General features: G+C 38.6%; 1 protein-coding gene across 2 annotated transcripts in view; it reads right to left on the bottom strand.

The window, feature by feature from the left end:
* Positions 1-12,460: 12,460 nt before the first annotated feature.
* The window catches only part of LOC144972220 (eukaryotic peptide chain release factor GTP-binding subunit ERF3A-like), a 42,673-nt gene continuing 29,499 nt past the window's right edge, over positions 12,461-25,634 (bottom strand). For both annotated transcript variants that reach the window (XM_078913250.1, XM_078913251.1), the window contains 4 exons: positions 22,925-22,996; positions 22,050-22,139; positions 16,640-16,811; positions 12,461-14,142 (listed from right to left, as the gene is read on the bottom strand). In XM_078913250.1, coding sequence (XP_078769376.1) covers positions 14,099-14,142; positions 16,640-16,811; positions 22,050-22,139; positions 22,925-22,996 — 378 coding nt within the window. In that variant the 3' untranslated portion in view covers positions 12,461-14,098. The remainder of the gene's footprint in view (positions 14,143-16,639; positions 16,812-22,049; positions 22,140-22,924; positions 22,997-25,634) is intronic.

Below are 25,634 nucleotides of genomic sequence, written 5' to 3'. Positions count from 1 at the left end.
GAGAAAATTAGGATGGTGTTTTGTAAAATACGGGAAAAGTACTCGTCATATTCATATGAAATTTTACAACCAAAAAGAAGAAATGTTCATGTATTACCTTGTCAGCGACAAAACCTCCACGCCCGGTAGTTTTAGAAATATTTTACTCCAAAGAGTAAAAATCTATTTTTAACGGTCTTCTGGTAATCGCACCAGTTTTGTCGCTTAACATAATGTAAAATGACCTTTTTTCTAACTGTGTGCCAACTTTCAGTCATATTCATCGATAAACAGCGTCGTAATTAATTTTTTAAAATAGCATATACGAAACGGCTTCGTCCCATATTTTGACGCGAATTCGGGCACTTCGTAAGCGAAAAAGAGGCCCAAAGATTTGTGCGGGATAGTCATTGCTACGTTATTGCCAGCGTTCCTGACGCTATGTGCATCGACTTGCGAAGTTAAACATCTACCTTCTCAACGTTCCTGCTTCCACCCCACACTGGAGCGCAATACTCCGCGGCGGAATAGCATAGTGCTAAGGCGGACGTCCTCAGGAGCGCTTGATTAGCGCCCCATGTTGATCATGCCAGCTTCCTGAGAAGACTGTTGCGTTTCTCTATCTTCCGGACAAGATCCAACCGTAGCCATCGGTCCAACCAGGTGCCCGAATGGCCTTGTCCACACTTCTGTGTTCCCCTGTCTTATATTATAGTCTCTTTTGGAAATTAAAACAAAAACTGTTACATGCTTCATGTCTCGTCCTACATTTTAAATGTTGCTGTTGGCTTGTGACCGCTTGTATAACGCTTTGAACATATATAGCGGATATCGTACTGTATAAAAATGTTCAGCTTTTTTTTTTTTTTTTTTTTGTTGTTGTAGTTTGTTTGTTTATAATAGTAATACTGTCCACTTATATATAGTGCCAACATCTCATGCAATATAATAATAATAATAATAATAATAATAATATAAAATAATAATAATAATAATAATAATAATAATGTCCATAAATATGGCAATTTGTCATTTAGTTACAATTGTTATAACGTTATATAACGATAATATTGAACAGATGTTTCAATCCTGCTTATTCTCTCTCTCTCTCTCTCTCTCTCTCTCTCTCTCTCTCTCTCTCACACACACACACACACACACACACACACACTCTCTCTCTCTCTCTCTCTGTCTCTCTTTCTTTCACGCGTGCGATATACACAACATAAACATATTCATTTCGTTTTCAATTTGTTACAATTGTGGCAATTCTACACCAAAAATTATCATCATTATCAATTAAAATCTAACATTAAATAAATGAATCAGTCAACCAGTCAATCCTTGGTTTTTCTGTACCATATAAAATATTCAACATTTTTATTGCTGATGATGTTAGTTCTACATTTAATCTGACAAAACGTTCTCCCAGATGGTAAAAGATTAAATTCATGGTATAAAATAAGGTTTTTTTTATTGTTGGTAATATCATGTCAGGTCACACCGTTTGAGGCAATTACCCCCCTCCCCCTCTCCCCCCCCCCCGACAGTTTAGGTTTCACAAGTGCAAGAATTATTGCCGTACTCTGTAAAAAGAATATTTAGAAATTTGGCCAGAAAACTCGTCCTTCAAATATCGATCGATTTAATAGATCCTCATCTTGGCAAAAACTCTCAAACCTGGGACGTTGAGTATGGGAGTTTTTGCCAAGGTGAGGGTCAAGGATCATTTAAATCGATCGATATTTGAAGGACGAGTTTTCTGGCCAAATTTTAAAAAAGAGTAGGGCAGCCTATCTATGACATCATTGTTGTAATCTACTGTATTTAATAACTCTGCTAATCTATACATCAATGGTTGAATCTACTCGGTAATTTGTTTATGACTCTGGCCTAATCTATGACATCATTGGTTGAATCTACTCGTATTGTTATAGACTCTGCCTATCATGACATCATTGGTTTGTAAACTACACGGTATTGTTAAGACTCTGGCCTATCTATGACTCATGTTGAATCTTACTCGTATTGTTATAGACTCCTGGCCAATCTATGACATCATTGGTTGAATCTACTCGGTATTGTTATAGAAGTCTGGTCCTATCTATTGACAATCATTGGTTGAATCTACTCGGTATTGTTATAGACTCTGGCCTATCTATGACATCATTGGTTGAATCACTCGGTATTGTTATAGACTCTGGCCTATCTATGACATCATTGGTTGAATCTACTCGGTATTGTTATAGACTCTGGCCTATCTATGACATCATTGGTTGAATCTACTCGGTATTGTTATAGACTCTGGCCTATCTATGACATCATTGGTTGAATCTACTCGGTATTGTTATAGACTCTGGCCTATCTATGACATCATTGGTTGAATCTACTCGGTATTGTTATAGACTCTGGCCTATCTATGACATCATTGGTTGAATCTACTCGGTATTGTTATAGACTCTGTCAAAATGAATGATCAGAACTGTGGGTAGCCTAGATTTTATGGAGATTTTATGTGCGGCTATGTGGTCTAGTGGTATGACACTCGCTTTCGGATCGGAAGGTCCTGGGTTCGAGCCTCGCTCGACGCATAGTTGAGTCCTTGGAAAAGACTCTTTACTCACATTCTCTCACCGTACTCAGGTGTAAAATGAGTACCTGGCCGTTAACAGCGTTGTCTTTGTCCGAAAAATTGTAATATCGCCTAACAGGCGTCATGTCTCGTCCTACATGTTGACCAGGGACCCCTTGTAAAGCACTTTGAGCACGTTAAGTGGATATTGCGCTATATAAAAGCTCAATATCAATATTTATTAGAGCTAGGGATGTCGTGGTTGGATGTGCCGGGCTGGTAAACAATGAGGTTCATTGATATCAATCATGGCGTAACGATCGTTAAAAACCATATCCCAGATGTCCTCGTACTCACGTCTCGTTTGGTGGGATTTGGTGAGATTTGGTGGGATTTGGTGAGATTTGGTGAGATTTTATTGAGATTAAGAATATGATCGTTGATCAATGAGGTTTATGGAGATTTTATGAGATGTGCTGCCTAAATATGTGTATATAATGGTGATGATGATGATAATTATTATTATTATTATTATTATTATTATTATTATTATTATTATTATTATTATTATTATTATTATTATTATTATTATTATTATCATTATTATTATTACATATATTATTATTATTGTAATTATTATTATTATTATGATTATTATTATTATTATTATTATTATTATTATTATTATTATTATTATTATTATTATTATTTATTATCATCATCATCATCATCATATTATTATTATTGTAATTATTATTATTATTATTATTATTATTATTATATTATTATTATTATTATTATTATCATTATTATTATCATTATTATTATTTGATATACCGCCGGTGTAACTAATGTTGATGTGTCTGATGTGTGGCATTATATAGACATTGGATATGGGGGATGCATTGGTCAACTCACTTGTCTGATGTGTGGCTTTATATAGACATTGGATATGGGGGATACTTTGGTCAACTCACTTGTCTGATGTGTGGCTTTATATAGACATTGGATATGGGGGATACATTGGTCACTCACTTGTCTGATGTGTGGCTTTATATAGACATTGGATATGGGGATACATTGGTCAACTCACTTGTCTGATGTGTGGCTTTATATAGACATTAGAATCGGGGATGCATTGGTCAACTCACTTGTCTGATGTGTGGCTTTATATAGACATTGGATATGGGGGATCATTGGTCAACTCACTTGTCTGATGTGTGGCTTTATATAGACATTAGAATCGGGGGATCATTGGTCAACTCACTTGTCTGATGTGTGCTTTATATAGACATTGATATGGGGATACATTGTCAACTCACTGTCTGATGTGTGGCTTTATATAGACATTGGATAGGGGGGATACATTGGTCAACTCACTTGTCTGATGTGTGGCTTTATATAGACATTAGAATCGGGGGATACATTGGTCAACTCACCTGTCTGATGTGTGGCTTTATATAGACATTGGATATGGGGGATACATTGGTCAACTCACTTGTCTGATGTGTGGCTTTATATTGACATAAGAATCGGGGGATGCATTGGTCAACTCACTTGTCTGATGTGTGGCTTTATATAGACATTGGATATGGGGGATACATTGGTCAACTCACTTGTCTTATGTGTGGCTTTATATAGACATTGGACATGGGGGATACATTGGTCAACTCACTTGTCTGATGTGTGGCTTTATATAGACATTGGATATGGGGGATACATTGGTCAACTCACTTGTCTGATGTGTGGCTTTATATAGACATTGGATATGGGGGATACATTGGTCAACTCACTTGTCTGATGTGTGGCTTTATATAGACATTAGAATCGGGGGATGCATTGGTCAACTCACTTGTCTGATGTGTGGCTTTATATAGACATTGAATGGGGGATACATTGGTCAACTCACTTGTCTGATGTGTGGCTTTATATAGACATTGGATATGGGGATACATTGGTCAACTCACTTGTCTGATGTGTGGCTTTATATAGACATTAGAATCGGGGGATACATTGGTCAACTCACTTGTCTGATGTGTGGCTTTATATAGACATTGGATATGGGGGATACATTGGTCAACTCACTTGTCTGATGTGTGGCTTTATATTGACATAAGAATCGGGGGATCATTGGTCAACTCACTTGTCTGTGTGTGGCTTTATATAGACATTGGATATGGGGATACATTGGTCAACTCACTTGTCTTATGTGTGGCTTTATATAGACATTGGACATGGGGGATACATTGGTCAACTCACTTGTCTGATGTGTGGCTTTATATAGACATTGGATATGGGGATACATTGGTCAACTCACTTGTCTGATGTGTGGCTTTATATAGACATTGGATATGGGGGATACATTGGTCAACTCACTTGTCTGATGTGTGGCTTTATATAGACATTAAGAATCGGGGATACATTGGTCAACTCACTTGTCTGATGTGTGGCTTTATATAGACATTGGATATGGGGATACATTGGTCAACTCACTTGTCTGATGTGTGGCTTTATATTGACATAAGAATCGGGGATGCATTGGTCAACTCACTTGTCTGATGTGTGGCTTTATATAGACATTGGATATGGGGGATACATTGGTCAACTCACTTGTCTTATGTGTGGCTTTATATAGACATTGGACATGGGGGATACATTGGTCAACTCACTTGTCTGATGTGTGGCAGAAACTACTTAATCCTTAACTTTAGAAGAAGAAAATGAGAAAGAAAGAAAGAGAGGAAATAAATCGAGAGAGAGAGAGAGAGAGAGAGAGAGAGAGAGAGAGAGAGAGAGAGAGAGAGAGAGAGAGAGAGAGAAAGAGAGAGAGAGGGAGGGAGGGAAGGAGAGGGGGAGGGAGGGAGAGAGAGATAGATATGTTCTTATGGGTTTTACGGCGCTTGCAACACATTAAGGTCATATCAGCGCCAGTAAAAAGGAAGAAAATGGGATAGTAAAAAGTTCTAGAATTACAATTAAAGCACAAAAGAAAAGGTGAGACAAAGGGGAATTGGTTCAAATAGGAAACAGGTGTAGATTCCAAAAGCACACTATCAAAGTACTTAGTTTGAGATCACCTAAAAGTCTCATCCAGACACAAGCACAGGTCCCAACCAAGAGGAATACACTCAAATGTTTACAAATCAAATAATATAATATGTAAACTAAACATAATACAATGCATAATAGAGAGATGATTTACAAGGAAAAAATATAATCTCCCAAAATTCTAACTATACATTCGACTGTTTCCCTCCTAGCCAAGGAACTCTGGCCAGGGTCCGGACAAAACTAAGTAATATCATTCCAAGACAACGACAGGAAACAATTGGAAAACGGGTATAGGGGGATAGAAGACAAAGCATGTACCTCCCCGCCCACAATGGGAGGTCAGGATCCCCACCCAGAGAGAGATAGATAGAGAGAGAGAGAGAGAGAGAGAGAGGGAGAGAGAGATAGAGAGAGAGGGGGGGGGGAGAGAGAGAGAGAGAGAGGGGGGAGAGAGATAGAGAGGGAGAGAGATAGATAGAGAGAGAGAGAGAGAGAGAGAGAGAGAGAGAGAGAGAGAGAGAGAGAGAGAGAGAGAGGGTCTTTCTGATGAGGGATATCAAAACACAGCTTTCCCTCTTACAGCTCGTTACAGGAAAAAATAATCTATAGTATTATGGAGTATGATGAGGATGGTGATGGTGTTGTAGGGGAATGGTGAAAGTGGAGGATGGTGATGGTGTTGTAGGGGAATGGTGAAAGTGGAGGATGGTGATGGTGTTGTAGGGGAATGGTGAAAGTGGAGGATGGTGATGGTGTTATAGGGGAATGGTGAAAGTGGAGGATGGTATGGTGTTGAGGGGAATGGTGAAAGTGAAGATGGTGATGGTGTTATAGGGGAATGGTGAAAGTGAAGGATGGTGATGTAGGGGAATGGTGAAAGTGGAGGATGGTGTTGTAGGGGAATGGTGAAAGTGAAGGATGGTGATGGTGTTGTAGGGAATTGGTGAAAGTGGAGGATGGTGATGGTGTGTGAAGGGAATGGTGAAAGTGAAGGATGGTGATGGTGTTGATAGGGAGAATGGTGAAAGTGGAGGATGGTGATGGTGTTGTAGGGGAATGGTGAAAGTGGAGGATGGTGATGGTGTTGTAGGGGAATGGTGAAAGTGGAGGATGGTGATGGTGTTGTAGGGGAATGGTGAAAGTGGAGGATGGTAACGGTGTTGTAGGGGAATGGTGAAAGTGGAGGATGGTGATGGTGTTGTAGGGGAATGGTGAAAGTGGAGGATGGTGATGGTGTTGTAGGGGAATGGTGAAAGTGGAGGATGGTGATGGTGTTGTAGGGGAATGGTGAAAGTGGAGGATGGTAATGGTGTTGTAGGGGAATTGAGTGAGGATGTGATGGTAGTGGATGGTAATGTGTTGTAGGGGAATGGTGAAGTGGAGGATGGTGATGGTGTTGTAGGGGAATGGTGAAAGTGGAGGATGGTGATGGTGTTGTAGGGGAATGGTGAAAGTGGAGGATGGTAGGTGTTGTAGGGGAATGGTGAAAGTGGAGGATGGTGATGGTGTTGTAGGGGAATGGTGAAAGTGGAGGATGGTGATGGTGTTGTAGGGGAATGGTGAAAGTGGAGGATGGTGATGGTGTTGTAGGGGAATGGTGAAAGTGGAGGATGGTGATGGTGTTGTAGGGGAATGGGAAAGTGGAGGATGGTGATGGTGTGTGTAGGGAATGGTGAAAGTGGAGGATGGTGATGGTGTTGTAGGGGAATGGTGAAAGTGGAGGATGGTGATGGTGTTGTAGGGGAATGGTGAAAGTGGAGGATGGTGATGGTGTGTAGGGGAATGGTGAAAGTGGAGGTGGTGATGGTGGTGTGTGGAATGGTTGGAAGTAAGTGGAGGATGGTGATGGTGTTGTAGGGGAATGGTGAAAGTGGAGGATGGTGAGTGTTGTAGGTGGAATGGGTGAGTGGTTAGAGGTATGGGTGTGAGTGTTGTAGGGGAATGGTGAAAGTGGAGGATGGTAACGGTGTTGTTGGGGAATGGTGAAAGTGAGGATGGTGATGGTGTTGTAGGGGAATGGTGAAGTGGAGGATGGTAACGGTGTTGTAGGGTGGTGAAAGTGAAGATGGTGAGGTGTTGAGGGAATGGTGAAAGTGGAGGATGGTAAGGTGTTGTAGGGAATGGTGAAAGTGGAGGATGGTGATGGGGTGTTGGTGTAGGGGAATGGTGAAAGTGGAGGATGGTGATGGTGTTGTAGGGGAATGGTGAAAGTGGAGGATGGTGATGGTGTTGTAGGGAATGGTGAAAGTGGAGGATGGTGATGGTGTTGTAGGGAATGGTGAAAGTGGAGGATGGTGATGGTGTTGTAGGGGAATGGTGAATGAGTGGAGGATGGTGAGGGGTGAGTGGAAGGGGGATGGTGAAAGGAATGTGATGGTGATGGTGTTGTAGGGGAATGGTGAAAGTGGAGGATGGTGATGGTGTTATAGGGGAATGGTGAAAGTGAAGGATGGTGATGGTGTTGTAGGGGAATGGTGAAAGTGGAGGATGGTGATGGTGTTGTAGGGGAATGGTGAAAGTGAAGGATGGTAACGGAAATATTAGGAAGGTTGGTGAGATGATGATGATGATGATGGTGACGATGACTTGATTTTTGTTGTTGGCTGAAGAAGGGTTTAGATCCCGAAACGTTCCGTGTTTGGTATTTTGATCTTTTTTTGAAGCTGTTCTATAGATTTTTGACAGTTTACAGCAACCTAGTATCCCATTGACTGACGCTTTACAGAGCATCAATGATGGGCAGCCACCAATAACACCCAGCCATGGCCACTTTCTAGAAGCCACCAAAGAAACACTCTCATTCTCATTGTCGTGAGTTACCAAAGCAACACTCTCATTCTCATTGTCGTGCGTTACCAAAGCAACACTCTCATTCTCATGGTCGTTGAGTTACCAAAGCAACTCTCATTCTCATTGTCGTGAGTTACCAAAGCAACACTCTCATTCTCATTGTCGTGAGTTACCAAAGCAACACTCTCATTCTCATTGTCGTAAGTTACCAAAGCAACACTCTCATTCTCATTGTCGTGAGTTACCAAAGTAACACTCTCATTCTCATGAGTTACCAAAGCAACACTCTCATTCTGTTTTTGTTTTTGTTTGTTTTTAAGGATTTTACGGCGCTTGCAACACATTTAGGTTATATCAGCGCCAGTAAAAAGGAAGAAAATGGGATAGTAAAAAGTTCTAGAATTACAATTAAAGCACCCGAGAGAAAGTAAGACAAAGAGGAATGGGAACAAATAGGGATCAGATGTAGATTCCAAGAGCATACCACCAATGTACTTAGTTTGAGATCACCTATGTCTCATCCGGACACAAGCACAAAATCCAACAAAGAGGAATACACTCAAATGCTTACATTATACATTAAAAATAACCAATATAATAATACATAACAGAGAGATGATTTACAAGGAAAAAAATATCATCTCCCAAAACAATAACTATGCATTTGACTGTTTCCCTCTCAGCCAGGACTCCGACGAGGGCCCGGAAAAAACCAAGTAATCTCATTCCAAGACAAGACAGAAAGCTTGTTGGATAAGATATAAGGGGATAGAAGACACATTATGTACCTCCCTGCCCGCTATGGGAGGTCAGGATCCCCACCCAGACACTCTCATTCTCATGGTCGTTGAGTTACCAAAGCAACACTCTCATTCTCATTGTCGTGAGTTACCAAAGCAACACTCTCATTCTCATTGTCGTGAGTTACCAAAGCAACACTCTCATTCTCATGGTCGTTGAGTTACCAAAGCAACACTCTCATTCTCATTGTCGTGAGTTACCAAAGCAACTCTCTCATTCTCATCGTCGTTGAGTTACCAAAGCAACACTCTCATTCTCATTGTCGTGAGTTACCAAAGCAACACTTTCATTCTCATTGTCGTGAGTTACCAAAGCAACACTCTCATTCTCATTGTCGTGAGTTACCAAAGCAACACTCTCATTCTCATTGTCGTGAGTTACCAAAGCAACACTCTTATTCTCATTGTCGTGAGTTACCAAAGCAACACTCTCATTCTCATTGTCGTGAGTTACCAAAGCAACACTCTCATTCTCATTGTGAGTTACCATGGATTTTACCTTCACTTTTTCTTTATGCAATTAGATTCAATAGTCTGATGTTACGTCGCCCAGCAACAGCGGCCATCGTGATTCTAAACAAAGAAAATCGGTACTTTTTATTCTTCATGCTGGCTAGAACTTTTCATCTTGTGATCAGAAAGTGTAAAAGTCAAAACATAATCAGATTTATAATGGGTTTTTCCCAACTCTGGATACGCTTTTATGCTCGTCGGAGAAATATTTTATAAGGGGGTCCGCCATTGTTCCGATAGTTTAGAGCCAGTTACTAAGTTACCTTGCGTCATTACGAGGGAAGTGACGTCATGACTGTTGAAACGTATTATTGGACGCAGTGACATTTGGTTATAACGGCATAATGCTTTATGTTTTTAATTTTTAAGGGTTTTACGGCGCTTGCAACACGTTTAGGTCATATCAGCGCCAGTAAAAAGGAAGAAAATGGGATAGTAAAATGTTATAGAATTAAAATTAAAGCACCCAAGAAAATGTAAGACAAAGGGGAATTGGTTCAAATAGGGAACAGATGTAGATTCCAAGAGCATACTATCAAAGTACTTAGTTTGAGATCACCTAAAAGTCTCATCCAGACACAAGCACAGTAGGTCCCCCTTAAGAAGAGGTCTACACTCAAATGTTTTACAAATCATATATAATATAAACAAAACACAATACAATCCATAACAGAGAGGTGATTTACAAGGAGAAAAATCTAATTTCCCAAAGCTACCCATGCATTTGACTGTTTCCCTCTCAGCCAGGACCAGGACAAATCCAAGTAATCTCATTCCAAGACTAAACAGAAAGCAATTGGAAAACAAATATAGGGGGATAGAAGACGCAGCAAGTACCTCCCTGTCCATTATGGCAGGTCAGGAACCCCACCCAGTATAACGACATCAAATTACCGCTCCCGACAATACCAAAAACGGGTTGCACTGTATTTTCCCTTGATCTCATTTCTCAGTGGTCTCATCTGGTTCTGGCCATGGACTTTTATCTAGTTCTTTGATAACCCTTGCAATACTTTTAGGTCATTTCACCAGTAAAAAAGATGATGGGAAAGGAAAAAGAAAAATGTAGATTTATAATAAAAATCACCCAAGAAAAGGAAGATGGGATAGTAAAAAGAAAAAGATAGATTTATAATTAAAAGCACCCAAGAAAAGGTAAGACAAAGGAGATGTTTGTTTTTAGGTGTTTAACGGCGCTTTCGACACTATTTAGGTCATTTAAGCGCCCGTTTCTGTCTTTTGTTTTTATCAGCCTTGAGGGGCCATAGCTGCTCAATCGTCTTAATACTGTTGTAATAAAATCATAACAGTTACATGTTTATTTAAAAATATCTATTTACAATTTGTCTTGTTTTTGTTTTTAAGAGTTTTACAGCGCTTGCAACACATTAAGGTCATATCAGCGCCAGTAAAAAGGAAGAAAATGGGATAGTAAAAAGTTCTAGAATTACAATTAAAGCACAAAAGAAAAGGTGAGACAAAGGGGAATTGGTTCAAATAGGAAACGGATGTAGATTCCAAGAGCACACTATCAAAGTACTTAATTTGAGATCACCTAAAAGTCTCATCCAGACACAAGCACAGGTCCCAACCCAGAGGAATACACTCAAATGTTTACAAATCAAATAATTTAATATGTAAACTAAACATAATACAATGCAAAATAGAGAGATGATTTACAAGGAAAAAAATATAATCTCCCAAAACTCTATACATTCGACTGTTTCCCTCCTAGCCAAGGAACTCCGGCCAGGGTCTGGACAAAACTACGTAATCTCATTCCAAGACAATGACAGGAAACAATTGGAAAACGGGTAGAGGGGGATAGAAGACACAGCATGTACCTCCCCGCCCACTATGGGAGGTCAGGATCCCCACCCAGTATTTACAATTTCTGCAGTTCACATTCCTGCCGATACTTTCCAAGACAAAGGAGACTAGATAGGAAGCTAGTAGATTTCAAGAGGAGACTATCCAATGTGCTTAGTCACCTCATCCCTACACAAGCACGTGATCCCACTGGGACAGAGGGATACAGGCAAATTCTTACATAATTCAAAGCTATGATACTTCATAACAGTGAGATGATTTACATAAATTCTTAAAGGATAGTGCCTCCGCTCCACTCCACTATTCTTGTGTCACAGAGGCCTCAAGACGAAGGCTTAGGGAAATTCAAAGTCTCTCACTCACATGGTGCCAGATACCTTCACTGTCACACAAGATATCATATCCCAAAAGATTTCTCCCACAGAGACTTGAGCAAGAACAAAGTCCCCTGAATGTGGGGCACTTGTGGGTCGTCGTGATGGGTTTTATGGCGCTTGCAACAGTTACAGGTCATTTCAACGCCGGTAAGAAATAAAAAAGATGGGAAAAGTTGCAGATATGAGGTTAAAAGTACCGAAGAAAAGATACGACAGGGGATTGGTTCAAATAGGGAACAGAAATTCCATGAGCAGTTTATCAATGTACCTATTTTGACATGACATAAAGTAACATCAAACCCCAAGCAAAGAATACCACTAAGGATATACTCCACTGTTTACTGTTTAACTGACAGTGACACAGACTAGACCCTACCAGCAGCCCCAACCAACACCCAGCATCTCCATGCAACGTCAAAGGTCATGAATCACCTCCACACGAGGCCATAACAGACTAGAGGGATAGAAGACCCTACCAGAAAGCCCAACCAACACCCAACAATGTTAAAGGTCATGAATCACTTCCACACGAGGCAGTAAAAAAACAATTTGAATGTTAAATATTTTATTTTCATTCACCACAAACTGGTGGCAATCCATGAGTGACTAAGCCAGGTAAAACAATTCCATCTTATTGTCAATGCTCGTTTATGCAATCATAAGTCATTTGATGGATTATTATATATATTATATATACAGAGTTAAATAAAGTCGGAGCAATTCCAATCAAAGAGAACTGAAGAGTCAGCACTGTCTGTTCACAAATCATCCCATCCCATCTCATCCATACACCTTGTATCCAAACACCCACATAACTGGTATCCAAATATCCACACAGTTAAAACTTTGTTGTACAACTGACATCCACCTGACCCCACCACCAACATGTACAACACACACAATGCCAATCACTTCATTCACTCAAATAATAATAAGCAAAATAAACACTTCGTCAGTAAAGAGAACGAAGATAAGGTCTTACTTGTGTTCCCATTTTTTATATCCTTCCAAACAGACTTCTGAGAGCATCACCGACATTTCCCCCCACTTTTAAACCGTCTCAGAGTTTCCAACAAACTCTTCTGTTCTACCTCTTATACCCCTCTTATTGTTGGCCTCAGCAACACCCTCCTGTTTTACTGACCCCCCCCCCCCCCCCCCCCCCCCCGTATGATTTTCCCCAGCAACAACCTCCTCTGTTCTACGGAAACCCCTCTTAAGGTTGGCCTCAGGAACGACCTCCTCTGTTGAATGAGATCAAATTTGCCTCTAAAATTATCTGTGTGGTAACAAAATCTAAGTGACAGTGACAGTGACAGTGACAGTGACAGGTGTAAATGCTCAAATAAAAAATTAATTAAAAAGTTAAACACTCCCAAAATGTGGATAAATTGAAAATAAATGAATATTCATGAGGCGCCTTAGTGATAACTGAACATGGTGGGGGAATTTCCTGGATTTTAGACTTGTTTTTAAAATCCAATGTAGAATGAGGGTGCTTAAACTTCAGATTTGATGGTAACAACCAAACATTAAACTTTCTACAGTGAAAGCAGAGAGATGATTTACAAGAGGCAAAATATCATCTCCCAAAACTTAACTATACATTTGACTGTTTCCTTTCCAGCTAGGGCCTGGATAAAACCAAGTAATCCAAGACAACGACGGAAAGCATGTTGGAAAACATATAGGATAGAAGACACAGCAAGTGTACCTCCCTGCCCTATGGGAGGTAAGGAACTCCAACCAGTACACAATGACATACCCTCACCCACCCAACACACACTCAAACAAAGACGACCAGTTACCCAATTGATGGCCAAGACCACTGTGCTCCAACTGAACCCCCTGATATTATGAGTACAGATGGGGTCACAATCACAGCTCTTTCCACAGAAATCATCTGCATAGAATCCCGAGATTTGTAGAGACAGATTAGATGATGACACCTCCCTGGCATTCTTCCCAACATCCACACATCCATCTAGACAACACCATATGTTCAATTCCCGACACATTTTCCCATTCATTCAATCCATGTGTGCATCATCCACATCAAATCCATTTCCAAAAAGAGAAATTCCAAAGCCAGTCCATGACAAAATTCTAGAAGAGTTGAAGTCAGCCCAGACCACAAGTATTTCATGTCTGCTGTCCTAGCCCATCCAAGTCCTTCACACTTTCATTTATTCCCGAATCTTGAGCACTTTCCCAATGGCGATGGTCTTCCCTGGAAAATGATCAATGTTTAGTTGAGATGTTTGGATTGCTTAAGCAGTTCACAGCACTTCCCACACATTTTGGTTATATCAATGCCAGTCAAATGGAAGAAAATGGGAATGTTTAAAAAATTCAATTAAAATTAAAATCACCCAAGTGAAAGTATGTGTGTGTCTTGTTTTTAAGGTTTTACGGTGCGTGCAACAGATTTAGGTCATTTCAGCAACAGCACAAAGGAAGAAAATGGGAGAGTAAAAAGAAATTCTAGTTTTACAATTGAAAACACATGAGAAAAAGCAAGACAAAGGGGAATAGTTCACATTGGGAACAGATGTAATTCCAAGAACACACTATCAGTACATTTAGTTTGAGATCACATAAAAGTTTCATCTGAACACAAGCACAGGATCCCACCAAAAGCAACACATTCAAATGTTTACAAACCAATATAAAACAAAACAAAACTGCTTAACAGTGAGATGATTTGCAAGAAAAAAAAATATGACCTACAGAAACTATATACATTTGACTGTTTCCCATTCAGTCAAGAACTCGGGGAAATAGCCCAGACAACCAAGTAATCCCATTTCAAGACAAAGGCAGAAAGCAACACAGATATATGGGGATAAAAATAGGTACCACAAGCAGATGTCTTTTTTTTTTTGGCAGAAAAAAAAACTCTATACATTTTGCCTGTCGAGAAAAGGACTATTTTTAAACCGGGTCATTCAACTAATTACTACCTCGGCCATCAAAAAACGTATAGAGATTTGACTTAAAAGAGGAAGGTTTCAGCTTGATTGCTATACCACTTCAACATAAAAAATGGGCATTAAAGGTAGGAAAATGCCGTTTTAAAACTGTACGCCAGCTGAAAACCAAAATTCATGCAACTGAGCAAAAGTGTCAAAAAATGACACAAGACATAATTGATAATTGGGATTTTTCTGCTGAACTACCACTTGGTGGAAAATGTTTGACACGACAAAAAGCGGAAATTTCTGAAAAATCCTAAAATCCCGGATCAAATTATCATCACTGTTATAAGGGTTTTACAGTGTTTGCAACACATTTAGGTCATACCAGTGTAGATAGACTCGAGATTTGGTATTGGGGAATTACAGTAGACGTCTAACTAGTATCAAAACCTATTAAAATTTTAATCAATTAAATTAACCTGTATTAAAATACAAGTATTACGTTATAATTATTCTAATAAACTCGTAGTTAGACAAGTTAAAAGTAAGTGAAAGGAGCCATTCTGATTAGTGCTTAGATGTTGACTAAATCAGATAGAACAGAGATTGACCTTCTACCATGGAGGGCATCGTATCTATGACCCAAACAATCCCAGATTTGGAAAACTTAGCTCAATGTTTATATTTTTTTGTGTGGGTAGGCCTACAAAATGCCCATTTTAATTAAGAAAACCTTATAATTTCGTCATGATTGTTACAAAATTGTAAAGCTGAATAAATAAAGCTCATATAAAAACCAAAAACAGAAAAATGATTTCCGACCCCTATAATTAGTATAACCTCCCCTTAAATCAATCAAAACAAAATATCATGGGTGAAATCGTGACAGGTTGAAGAATCGAGAGTTGGTGGGGCTTAATGATACAATAGTGCTACAATACGGGGTCATGCGGTCATCAGAGGTGATTGGGTTGGGCATGGTTTACATAACAGGTAGAAAATGACTCTGATATTCTTAGTTTTGGGACTGATAACTGTGCATTGTGACCAACAAGCTTGGTGACAGCTTATCGTCTCTCATCACGGCTAATATCTTACAAATGTGAAGAACAAAAGAGTGACACTGAATCCGCTCTGAATAAGATGTTGGGTTGCCTCAAAGCTGCTTTTGAATGTCACAATCTATATAGGACTGCCATGTGGGTTTTGTTTCAATCAAATTGCTCAGTCTGTGGTGGACTAAGAACAATGTTTACAATTACTGGTTTGAGTTTGTGTAAAATGTTGCAAAAGTGGACAGGAAACTCAACTTAGTTAAATGCAACATTTTCGCCAATCACAAGGTGTTGCGATTATCCGGAGTGGACTGTACCTATATAAGATACAATTGACCTACAGCCAAGCACAGATCTGACACTGGCAACAAACAACAAATCTGTATAATTTTTGTACAAAATCGGAATGAATTCCAATGTATGAAATGTGACAGGAGGGCATGAATGTCATTTCATAACTCAAGACATGTTCTCATCCACCAATGTGTCAAAATTACAATAAATCATCTGTTATATTCCATTTTTTAAACGTCCTCTTTTTATATTGGAAATATTTGTGTGTGTGTGTGTGTGCATCTTTTCACTACGGCAAGCTACACAATCCTCTCTCTTCCTTTTATTCCTCTAAAGAGCAGTCAATCATATTAGTTAACCTGCATCACTCTCTACGGCATTGCTGGCCATTGCTTTATTATGAATCAAACTATATAGTATACACATACACACACAGAGACGAGATACAATCAAGAAATACCTTCATCCCTCAGAGTGAATCGTCCCATTTGAGGAAAATCTTTAAATGTCTCCAGACATATAAGGCCACCATTGATTTCAAATCTGGCAATTCCTGCTTGATCTTGCTTGATGAAGCGAGGCCTCATCTGGGATTTCTCTCCACTCTTTTTGTCTAATAAACAAATCAAACCCTGCAGGCAAAAAAAGGAAAGAAAAAAAACCAACTAAAATATACCCATTTTAATGTTTAACACTTTGTGATATGAAAACCAGGCAAAAGGACAACATAAATGAGGTAAAATCCTCCATTAATTTGGAAATTAAACCAGGCCAGCCACATATACTGGTAAAAATACATTTATAGAATACAATAAAATAGAAAAGCCAACTTCTTTGAACTTTTTTTATAAAATGGAGCTTTTACATTGCGCAATATCCACTAGACGTGCTCCAAGCGCTTTACAAGGGATCCCTGGACAACAGTAACATATAACATGTAGGATGAGGCATGACGCCTGTTAGGCTATATTACAATTTTTACGGACAAAGACAACGCTGTTAACAGCCAGGTACTCATTTTACACCAGAGTACGGTGAGATAATTTTAGTACAGAGCCCTTTTCAAGAACTCATCAATGCGCCGAGCGAGGCTGCGAGGCTCGAACCCAGAACCTTCCAATGTGAAAGCGAGTGCCATACATAAGACCAAATAGCTGTACAGTGTCAAGGAAGTACCTGGTCTCTATATTATATCTCAGTGTAAAAAAATATATTTTAATAGGTTTCACAAAATGTTTAGTTTTGTAGGGTTTTACGGCTCTTGCAACACATTTAGGTAATATCAGTGCCTGTAAAAAGGAAGAAAATTGGAGAGTGAAAAGTCTAGATGTACAATTAAAAGGACGGGAGGAAAAAAGTAAGACAAAGGGGAAATGGTTCAAATAGGGAACAGATGTAAATTCCAGGAGTGTACTTTCTTTGAGATCACCTATAAGTCTCACCCGGACACCAGCAAATGATCCCACTAAGCAAGAGGAATACACTCAAATGTTTACAAATCATAAGTTAAAAATACAAAAATAACAGTACATGACTGAGAGATGATTTACAAGGAGAAAAATATCATCTCCCAAAACTATAACTATATATTTGATTGTCTCCCTCTCAGTCAAGAGAAGTCCGGCCAGGGTCAAAACAAAACCAAGCAATCTCATTCCAAGACAAAGACAGAAAGCAATTGTAAAACAGAGACAGGGGGATAGAAGACACTCCTGGTCACCATAAACCAAAGCAACATAACCAGAGTAGTGGGGATTACAGGTTACAAAGCAAAGACCATACCATTGTGACACAGCCCCATGTCTGGGGTAGACATAGATATTCAGAGGCCCCTACCCCAAATAACCCCAAAGAGGAATCAGATCACACACAAAAAAGCGGAATCAACTCAGCACACAATTGACTGTGACATGCTTTGTTGTATATAGTGTAACAGGCAATCATACAATATTATATCATATGTAAACATTTGCAGGGAATTGATTAGAGCACACAATGAATTCGTTACGAGATCACCTAAAAGCCCAGATCCCCACTAAGATGAATACACTCAAATGTTTCCAAATCATATATAATATGTAAACAAAACATAATACATAACAAACAGATGATTTGCAAGACAAAAAATATTATCTCCCAAAAACTTTCCCTCCCAGCTAAGGTATCCGGCCAGGGTCAGGACAAAACCAAGTAATCTCATTCCAAGACAAAGATAGAAAGTGTGTTGGAAAACAGTTATAGAGGGATAGAAGACAATAAATGCCTCCCTGCCCACTATGGGAGGTCAGTAACCCAGCCCAGAAATTAAATAGGGATAATAATAGCTGACTGTCAGTAATATTACCAATGGGAGGCCACTGGCCCCGTGTATTGGAGGCAACATATAATGCATCAGTCATTGACCCCATGTATGGAGGCAACATATAATGCATCGGTCATTGACCCCATGAATTGGAGGCAACATATAATGCATCAGTCATTGACCCCATGAATTGGAGGCAACATATAATGCATCAGTCATTGACCCCATGTATTGGAGGCAACATATAATGCATCGGTCATTGACCCCATGAATTGGAGGCAACATATAATGCATCAGTCATTGACCCCATGAATTGGAGGCAACATATAATGCATCGGTCATTGACCCCATGAACTGGAGGCAACATATAATGCATCGGTCATTGATCCCATGTATTGGAGGCAACATATAATGCATCAGTCATTGACCCCATGTATTGGAGGCAACATATAATGCATCAGTCATTGACCCCATGAATTGGAGGCAACATATAATGCATCGGTCATTGACCCCTTAATATAATATTATCTGACATCAACTACATACACTTTAAAAGGACAAATCAGACACACAAAATGTGTATTGATTGACCATAGAGGATGATAACGAAATAGACCATAATATTTTTTTAAACTTTCCTTTAAAGTGGCATTTCCCCAGGCATTATCAGAATCTCTAATAATCAGGGGTGAGAATGACCGGTCACAAAAAAGGAGGAAATTTTTCATTGTGAAGATCATGACCCATCCATGCAACCATAACCTATAAATATGAATTTATAAATGATCGATATTTAAAGGATGAGTTTTCTGGCCAAATTTTAGACCTGTAAATGAGCTCTATAAAAATTGACTGAAACTCTTCGACAAACTGAAGATTCAATTATCTTTTTAAAAATAAGGGCATCATTGGAGAGGAGAGTGATAAATACAATACATTAAAATAGTGGGTGTTATTTCTTACTGGAAGTATGACTGCCATAATTTGATGTAGAAGGAATGCTAAATAAGCATGTCATTCATATAGGTAAAGATGACTTCATCAAAGTCATATTCCTGCCTCTGGAAATTTTTGACAGTCAGAAAAATAATCACCATTACCATCTCTAACTTCTAGCAATGACCAATTGAATTTATTCCTCACATCTTAATCGATGCTCGACAAGTCTGAATTGCGATCCACGAACAGCTAAGCCATTGTGAGAACATTAGAATAATGTAGCAATGAGCAAACTTGATTTTCAATCAGTAAATAACAGAAAAAAAAAACTTAAATAAATATGACTTTTGGCCAATACACTGAATTATTAAGTAGAAGTGAATTATCAAGAAGAAACTTCGGCAGGCGTAGCGGAAAAATTCAAAGAATCTAAATGAAGGTAAATCGCCACAAAACAGCAAGCTCGCTTGGGCTTGAGCAAAACAATGGCAGAAAACGTCCTGATTTGCACGGGAATTAATTAGGCTACTTACCGTTGTTCCTTATAATCAGGTACTCAATGAAGAAACGGTCAACCAGTTTGTTTACAACGTGTGGCAATCGAAATGTGCTTGTAGCAATCTATCCTAACTTTCGATTTGAAGGTGTCTACATAACGGACTTCCGGTATTCGCAATTTACTTTATCATACTTTTGAGATAAATGTGGTCAATTTTGGCTTAGATGAAACAGTGAAATTTATCGCTCGGTGGCTCAGTTAAAATTGGCTACAGTTGGGATCACGACGGGTTTGAAAAGTGAAAAAATAATTTACAGGTCTAAAATCTTTTAAAATGAAACGTGTCAGGTTTTTTCCGAATACGTCATAAGTATTAGCCCCGACGACAGCTTCACCATAATTTTCAGCAGCACCAGTCCTACTACCGTCCCTAAACCACCAACATCATTTACATTGTTGCCATCACCACCGCCAGCATCATCTACCTCTGATAATAGAATCCATTGAACCGTCAACCAAAATGTCGCTATCCACCCCATTAAGACAAAAACTGGCTAAAATCAGAGAGTGAAAAATGTCCATATAAACTGGGTTGGTCATGAAAGTTGGCCACACATGATAAATATTATAATAATGTATTATAGTCCTTGTACTAGCATTCCACTGCATTATACTATTATATTATGACTACATTGTACTGGTCATTGGTTGTGTGAACGATATAAATGGATCTCATCCCACATTAATGTTTGCATCTTTTCAACTCTTCTGTACTCTGTGAAAAATAATTAAATGTTGGCCAGAAAACTCCTTCAAATATCAATCAAATAAAATGATCCTCATCTTGTCAAAAATTCTAAAACCTGAGACTTCATCTTAACTAACACTCTCAAACTTAAAACCGCAAGGAAGTCTCAGGTTTGAGAGTTTTTGACACGATGAGGGTCATTTTAGTTGATCAATATTTGAAGGACAAGTTTTCTGGCCAAATTGGTTAAAATGGCCTTTTTAAAAAGAGTATGACAGAACTGTGGCTATAACATTGCCGACATCGTATTATTTGTGTTGTTACCAACAGCTTGAAGTATCGTGATGATTACTTGATGACGTTTTCAGATTGTAGAATGATAACAGTGGTCAGAGACTTGTTATTCTACTGGTTGGTGGGAATTGGACCTGACAAGTTGTTAATCAAAACCACATTGCATGAGTTCCAGAAAAATCGCACTGAAGATTTTTGTCGGGTGAAAAGTTCAGTATTATCCCTGTATTTTGTCTGGATTAAGAGGGGGGTGGTGTTTGTATAAATGTGTTATTTCTTGATTCAATTTAGTCTATGTGTACTTATGAGTATTTGAAATATGAGGCCTTTTGTTTTCATTGTTATTTGACGTACATATATCCCATAGAAACAGAAATCACATGAGAATAAAGAAGTGTCAGAGAAATAATATAATACATTACAATAGTTAAAGATTATAACGCAAATGAGTTACAAATGATTACATTTGATCATTTTGATGGCATTTTGACGGTACTGGCAGTAGCTCGTTGACTCCTGCTCGCCAGGTAGTATGACCCCGTGATCGACTGTCGGTGATAGCAATGTACTCTACAACTAAAATGCAAGCTATTTTCCTCTGCAACCGGTGTCGCCTGTGTCAATTGTGACATCTGGTGCCATCCAATGTCATATAAACGGGACCGGACCGTAAACCAAATTTCACAAGACTGAGCACAGGTATCAAAATAATGGTGATTTTGTGGTTTTGAGGAAAATGTTTGACATGGCAAATTTCTGAGAAATTCTCAAAACCACTGTTTATTTATCAAAAAAAAAAAAGCGAAAAAGGAGCAATTGTGATGGGGATGGGCGGAGATAAACTACCATTTAGGCGGAAGATTCTCAGCCCTGATAATAGAGAAAATGATACATACTCACTATGGTGTTTAAAATATTTTTTTAAAAGCCCTCTATTGAATGCAGAATATTTGCCTTGAATGCCACGGAATGTAGCTCAATTAAGCATAATTATTATGCGAAAAGCATAAGACCAGGAGCCTCTGGATACATAATATTTTTTACCCAGTGGTTTAGAAGGGGACATGAAAAAACCATCAAATCTTTACCTTAATAGTAACCTCCTCCACACAGGAATGAATATGCAATACACAGCTATAACCTGAGGCAATGATAGATTTGTATTCCAATATTACAATCTGGGGGAAAAAAAGAAAAAGAAAATATTTTTTCTAAATATCTTCCTTAAAACAAAATTTCCAACCACGAAGGTGAAGTGAGGAATTGACGTTTGTTTTTGTTTTTAAGGGTTTTACGGCGCTTGCAACACATGGTCATATCAGCGCCAGTAAAAAGGAAGAAAATGGGATAGTAAAAACTTCTAGAATTACAAAAAAGCATCCAAGAAAAGGGAAGACAAAGGGGAATTGGTTCAAATAAGAAACAGGTGTGGATTCCAAAATCACTCTTTCAAAGTACTTAGTTTGAGATCACTAAAAGTCTCATCCAGACACAAGCACAGGTCCCCACTAAGAGGAACACACTCAAATGTTTTACAAATCATATATAATATAAAGAAAGCATAATACAGTGCATAACAGAGAGATGATTTACAATGAAAAAAATATCATCTCCCAAATAACTATACATTCGACTGTTTCCCTCCCAGCCAGGGCCAGGACAAAACCAAGTAATCTCATTCCAAGACAAAGACAGAAAGCATGTTGGAAAACAGATATAAGGGGATAGAAGACAGTATGTACCCCCCTGCCCACTATGGGAGGTCAGGAACCCCATCCAGTGAGGAATTGAGATCATGGATTACGATCTAGAGGTCAAACCTATTCTATCCCAACCAAAAGATTCCCTCCATGGTTAAATGTCGAGATCTATGGAATCTCCTTTTGATGTTTGCGTTTTAAATAAATTATCAGATATTGCAATTCAATGTTAAAACCCAATTAAAATGAAAGGTAAAGCCAACCTGAGCATCAAAGACTCTTCCAGTGGAACACACATCAGTTGGTGAACAGATGACAAAACCAGGGGAAATGTCCTGAAACAAAACACTAGCCATGGTCAATTTGTCATTCAAATTTAGTTGTAAACTGTTGCCAACATAAATAAAAAATTGAATAGAAGCTATATTCAACTAATTTATAAATAATAATAATAATAATAATAATAATAATAATAATAATAATAATAATAATAATAATAATAAAATAATAATATAACATAATAATAATAGTAATAATAATAATAATACAGTGAACTCCAGTTGTAAGCCCAGATTCAGCTTGAAAGCCCTGTTTAACAGGTCACCTAAATGCATAGCTACCAACTTTTCAAAAATAAAATAAGGAACGCCCATTCCATCGAGATGTGTCCCCATTTCTCCCCGCAGATTCCAGGTAATAATATGAGGGCTCTTTCAGAAATAACCGAAAGATGCCCAATGCTCAGCAACCAGTGGAGATTTTTTAATTCTGTAAACGACATGATATTTCTTATTTCCTTACAGATATTCCCAGAAATTATGAAGTGAATCATTTTGCACAATGAATTTCTAGACGATTTTAAAGATGGCGGCCCACCTTGAAACTTGGTCAAAGGAGGAAATCAGAGCTGTCATACGTTTTTTGAACCCCAAAAGTCTGAATCCTACCGAAATTCATAAAGAACTTCAGAGTGTATATGGTGAGCATGTTATAAGCCGTATCACTGGTGTAATTTGTTTGAAGCCGGCCATTCCGACTTGACAGACAGGGAAGGGAGAGGGCGTTCGATAACTGTGACGTCAGAAGACAATGTGAAGCAAGTTGATGAGCTTATTCGTCAAGACAGGAGGTTGAAACTTCATGAAATCGCAAGCAGTCTTGAAATTTCGGAAACTTCTGACCATAGAATTGTTTGATGAACTTGGCTACAGAAAAGTCAGCGCAAGATGGGTTCCTAAGCAATTGACAGACAATCATAAAGAACAAAGATTGGACATCTGCAGAGAACTTTTGAGAAGAAGCAAGAGCTCACGCAGGGTTCACGGGCATACTGCCAACGCCGGCGGAGACTTTCTAGGGTACGATGTGACTTTTCTTGACAGCATAGTCACCAGTGATGAGACTTGGTTGCACCATTGCACCCCAGAAACAAAGCAAGATTCGATGACATGGAAACATCCATCCACACCCGTCGCGAAGAAATTCAAAGTCATGAGGTCAGCAAAGAAAATAATGGGAACTGTTTTCTGGGACAGTCGTGGTGTTATTCTGTTCGAAACCTTACAACCTGGAGAAACAATCAATGCTGCAAGGTACTGCCAAACTCTTGACAAGCTTAGGGAGGCCATTCGCAGAAAGTGCCCAGGGCAGTTGACCAACGGGGTCATTTTGCAACACGACAACGCTACACCCCACACAGCACGAGTGGCGCAAGGTTGGCTAGAGAAATATGGATGGGAGATTTTGCCACACCCACCACACAGTCCAGACCTCGCACCATTTGATTATCACCTCTTTGGGCCACTGAAACGTGAGTTGGCAGGAAAGCGCTTTGATGTCGATGAAGAGCTTGTTGACCATGTGCGGAAATGGCTACAAAACCTTGACGGAAATTCCTTCCGAGAAGGTATCTATTCCCTGGTGCGGCGTTGGCAGAAGTGTGTCGACAGACTTGGCTGTTACGTAGAGAAATGAAGGACGAGTCAAGGTATGAACACGTGCAAGAATTTTGTTGATAGCATAAAAAACGCGGATTTTACAGGCATTTTTTGGTTAATTATGAAAGAGCCCTCGTAATAATAATAATAATCATCATCATCAAAATCTCGGACTGAAAAATCCAACCGAGCAATTTAAGAACCAAATGTGCCATGAATACATTAAAAAATGCACCAGCTAAACCATCTGGAAGTCACCATTGTGACTTTACTCAAATTGCAACATATAAAAGTCAGCTTTATAATTACTACTACTAACACTAACAAGTTGAAGAGGACAGAGGCTTGTCCAAATGCTAAATTATCAGCTTTAGTTCCAGCACTTTTTTTGAATTGTTATCAAATAACACTTTCCATAATGAGATGATCAAAGCTTCAGAACAGACAAAATAAGAAAGAATCCAAACTGCATTAACTAAGATAAGGACTATTACACAAGTACAAAAGTAAAATAAATGGAGTAACTTAGGATATTTAGAAATGCATAACTGTACATCACTTGAGAGGGAGTTTTGAGATAAAAATCAGGCTAAAATTAGGTGATTGCATATTTATTTGCTTTGATGAAATAAAATGGTTTTTCAGCAGTAACAGTAGTAGTAGTAAATTGAACCCCTAAATTGAGGAGAATTCCTACCTATTTGCTTTGACAAAATAAACACACCTAAGTGTATAATTTATTTCTCTTCAACCTAAACCGTTATAAAAGCTAGTAGTAAAAAAATAAATAAATAAATTTGAATCAGATCAAGAATTCTTTTTTTTTATTCAAGGGATTGAATTTATATTTCATAAATTAAAAAAGGGAAATCAGTGTGAAGTTTTACCTTTATAAGCATTTAATTTTCTGATTGAATATGTGGATTTGATTTGATTTTTATTTAATTAACACAATATTTCTAACAAATGAAGATTATGCTGCCGACCTCACTGAACACCCTGAATAATAATAATAATAATAATAATAATAATATTA

Source organism: Berghia stephanieae, chromosome 5 (assembly GCF_034508935.2).
Source record: "Berghia stephanieae isolate SIO BIC M18660-M18661 chromosome 5, UCSD_Bste_1.3, whole genome shotgun sequence".
In the NCBI taxonomy this organism is placed as follows: Eukaryota; Metazoa; Mollusca; class Gastropoda; order Nudibranchia; family Aeolidiidae; genus Berghia; species Berghia stephanieae.
Note: the sequence above shows the minus strand (reverse complement) of the source record. Positions and strands in the feature narration are given on the sequence as shown.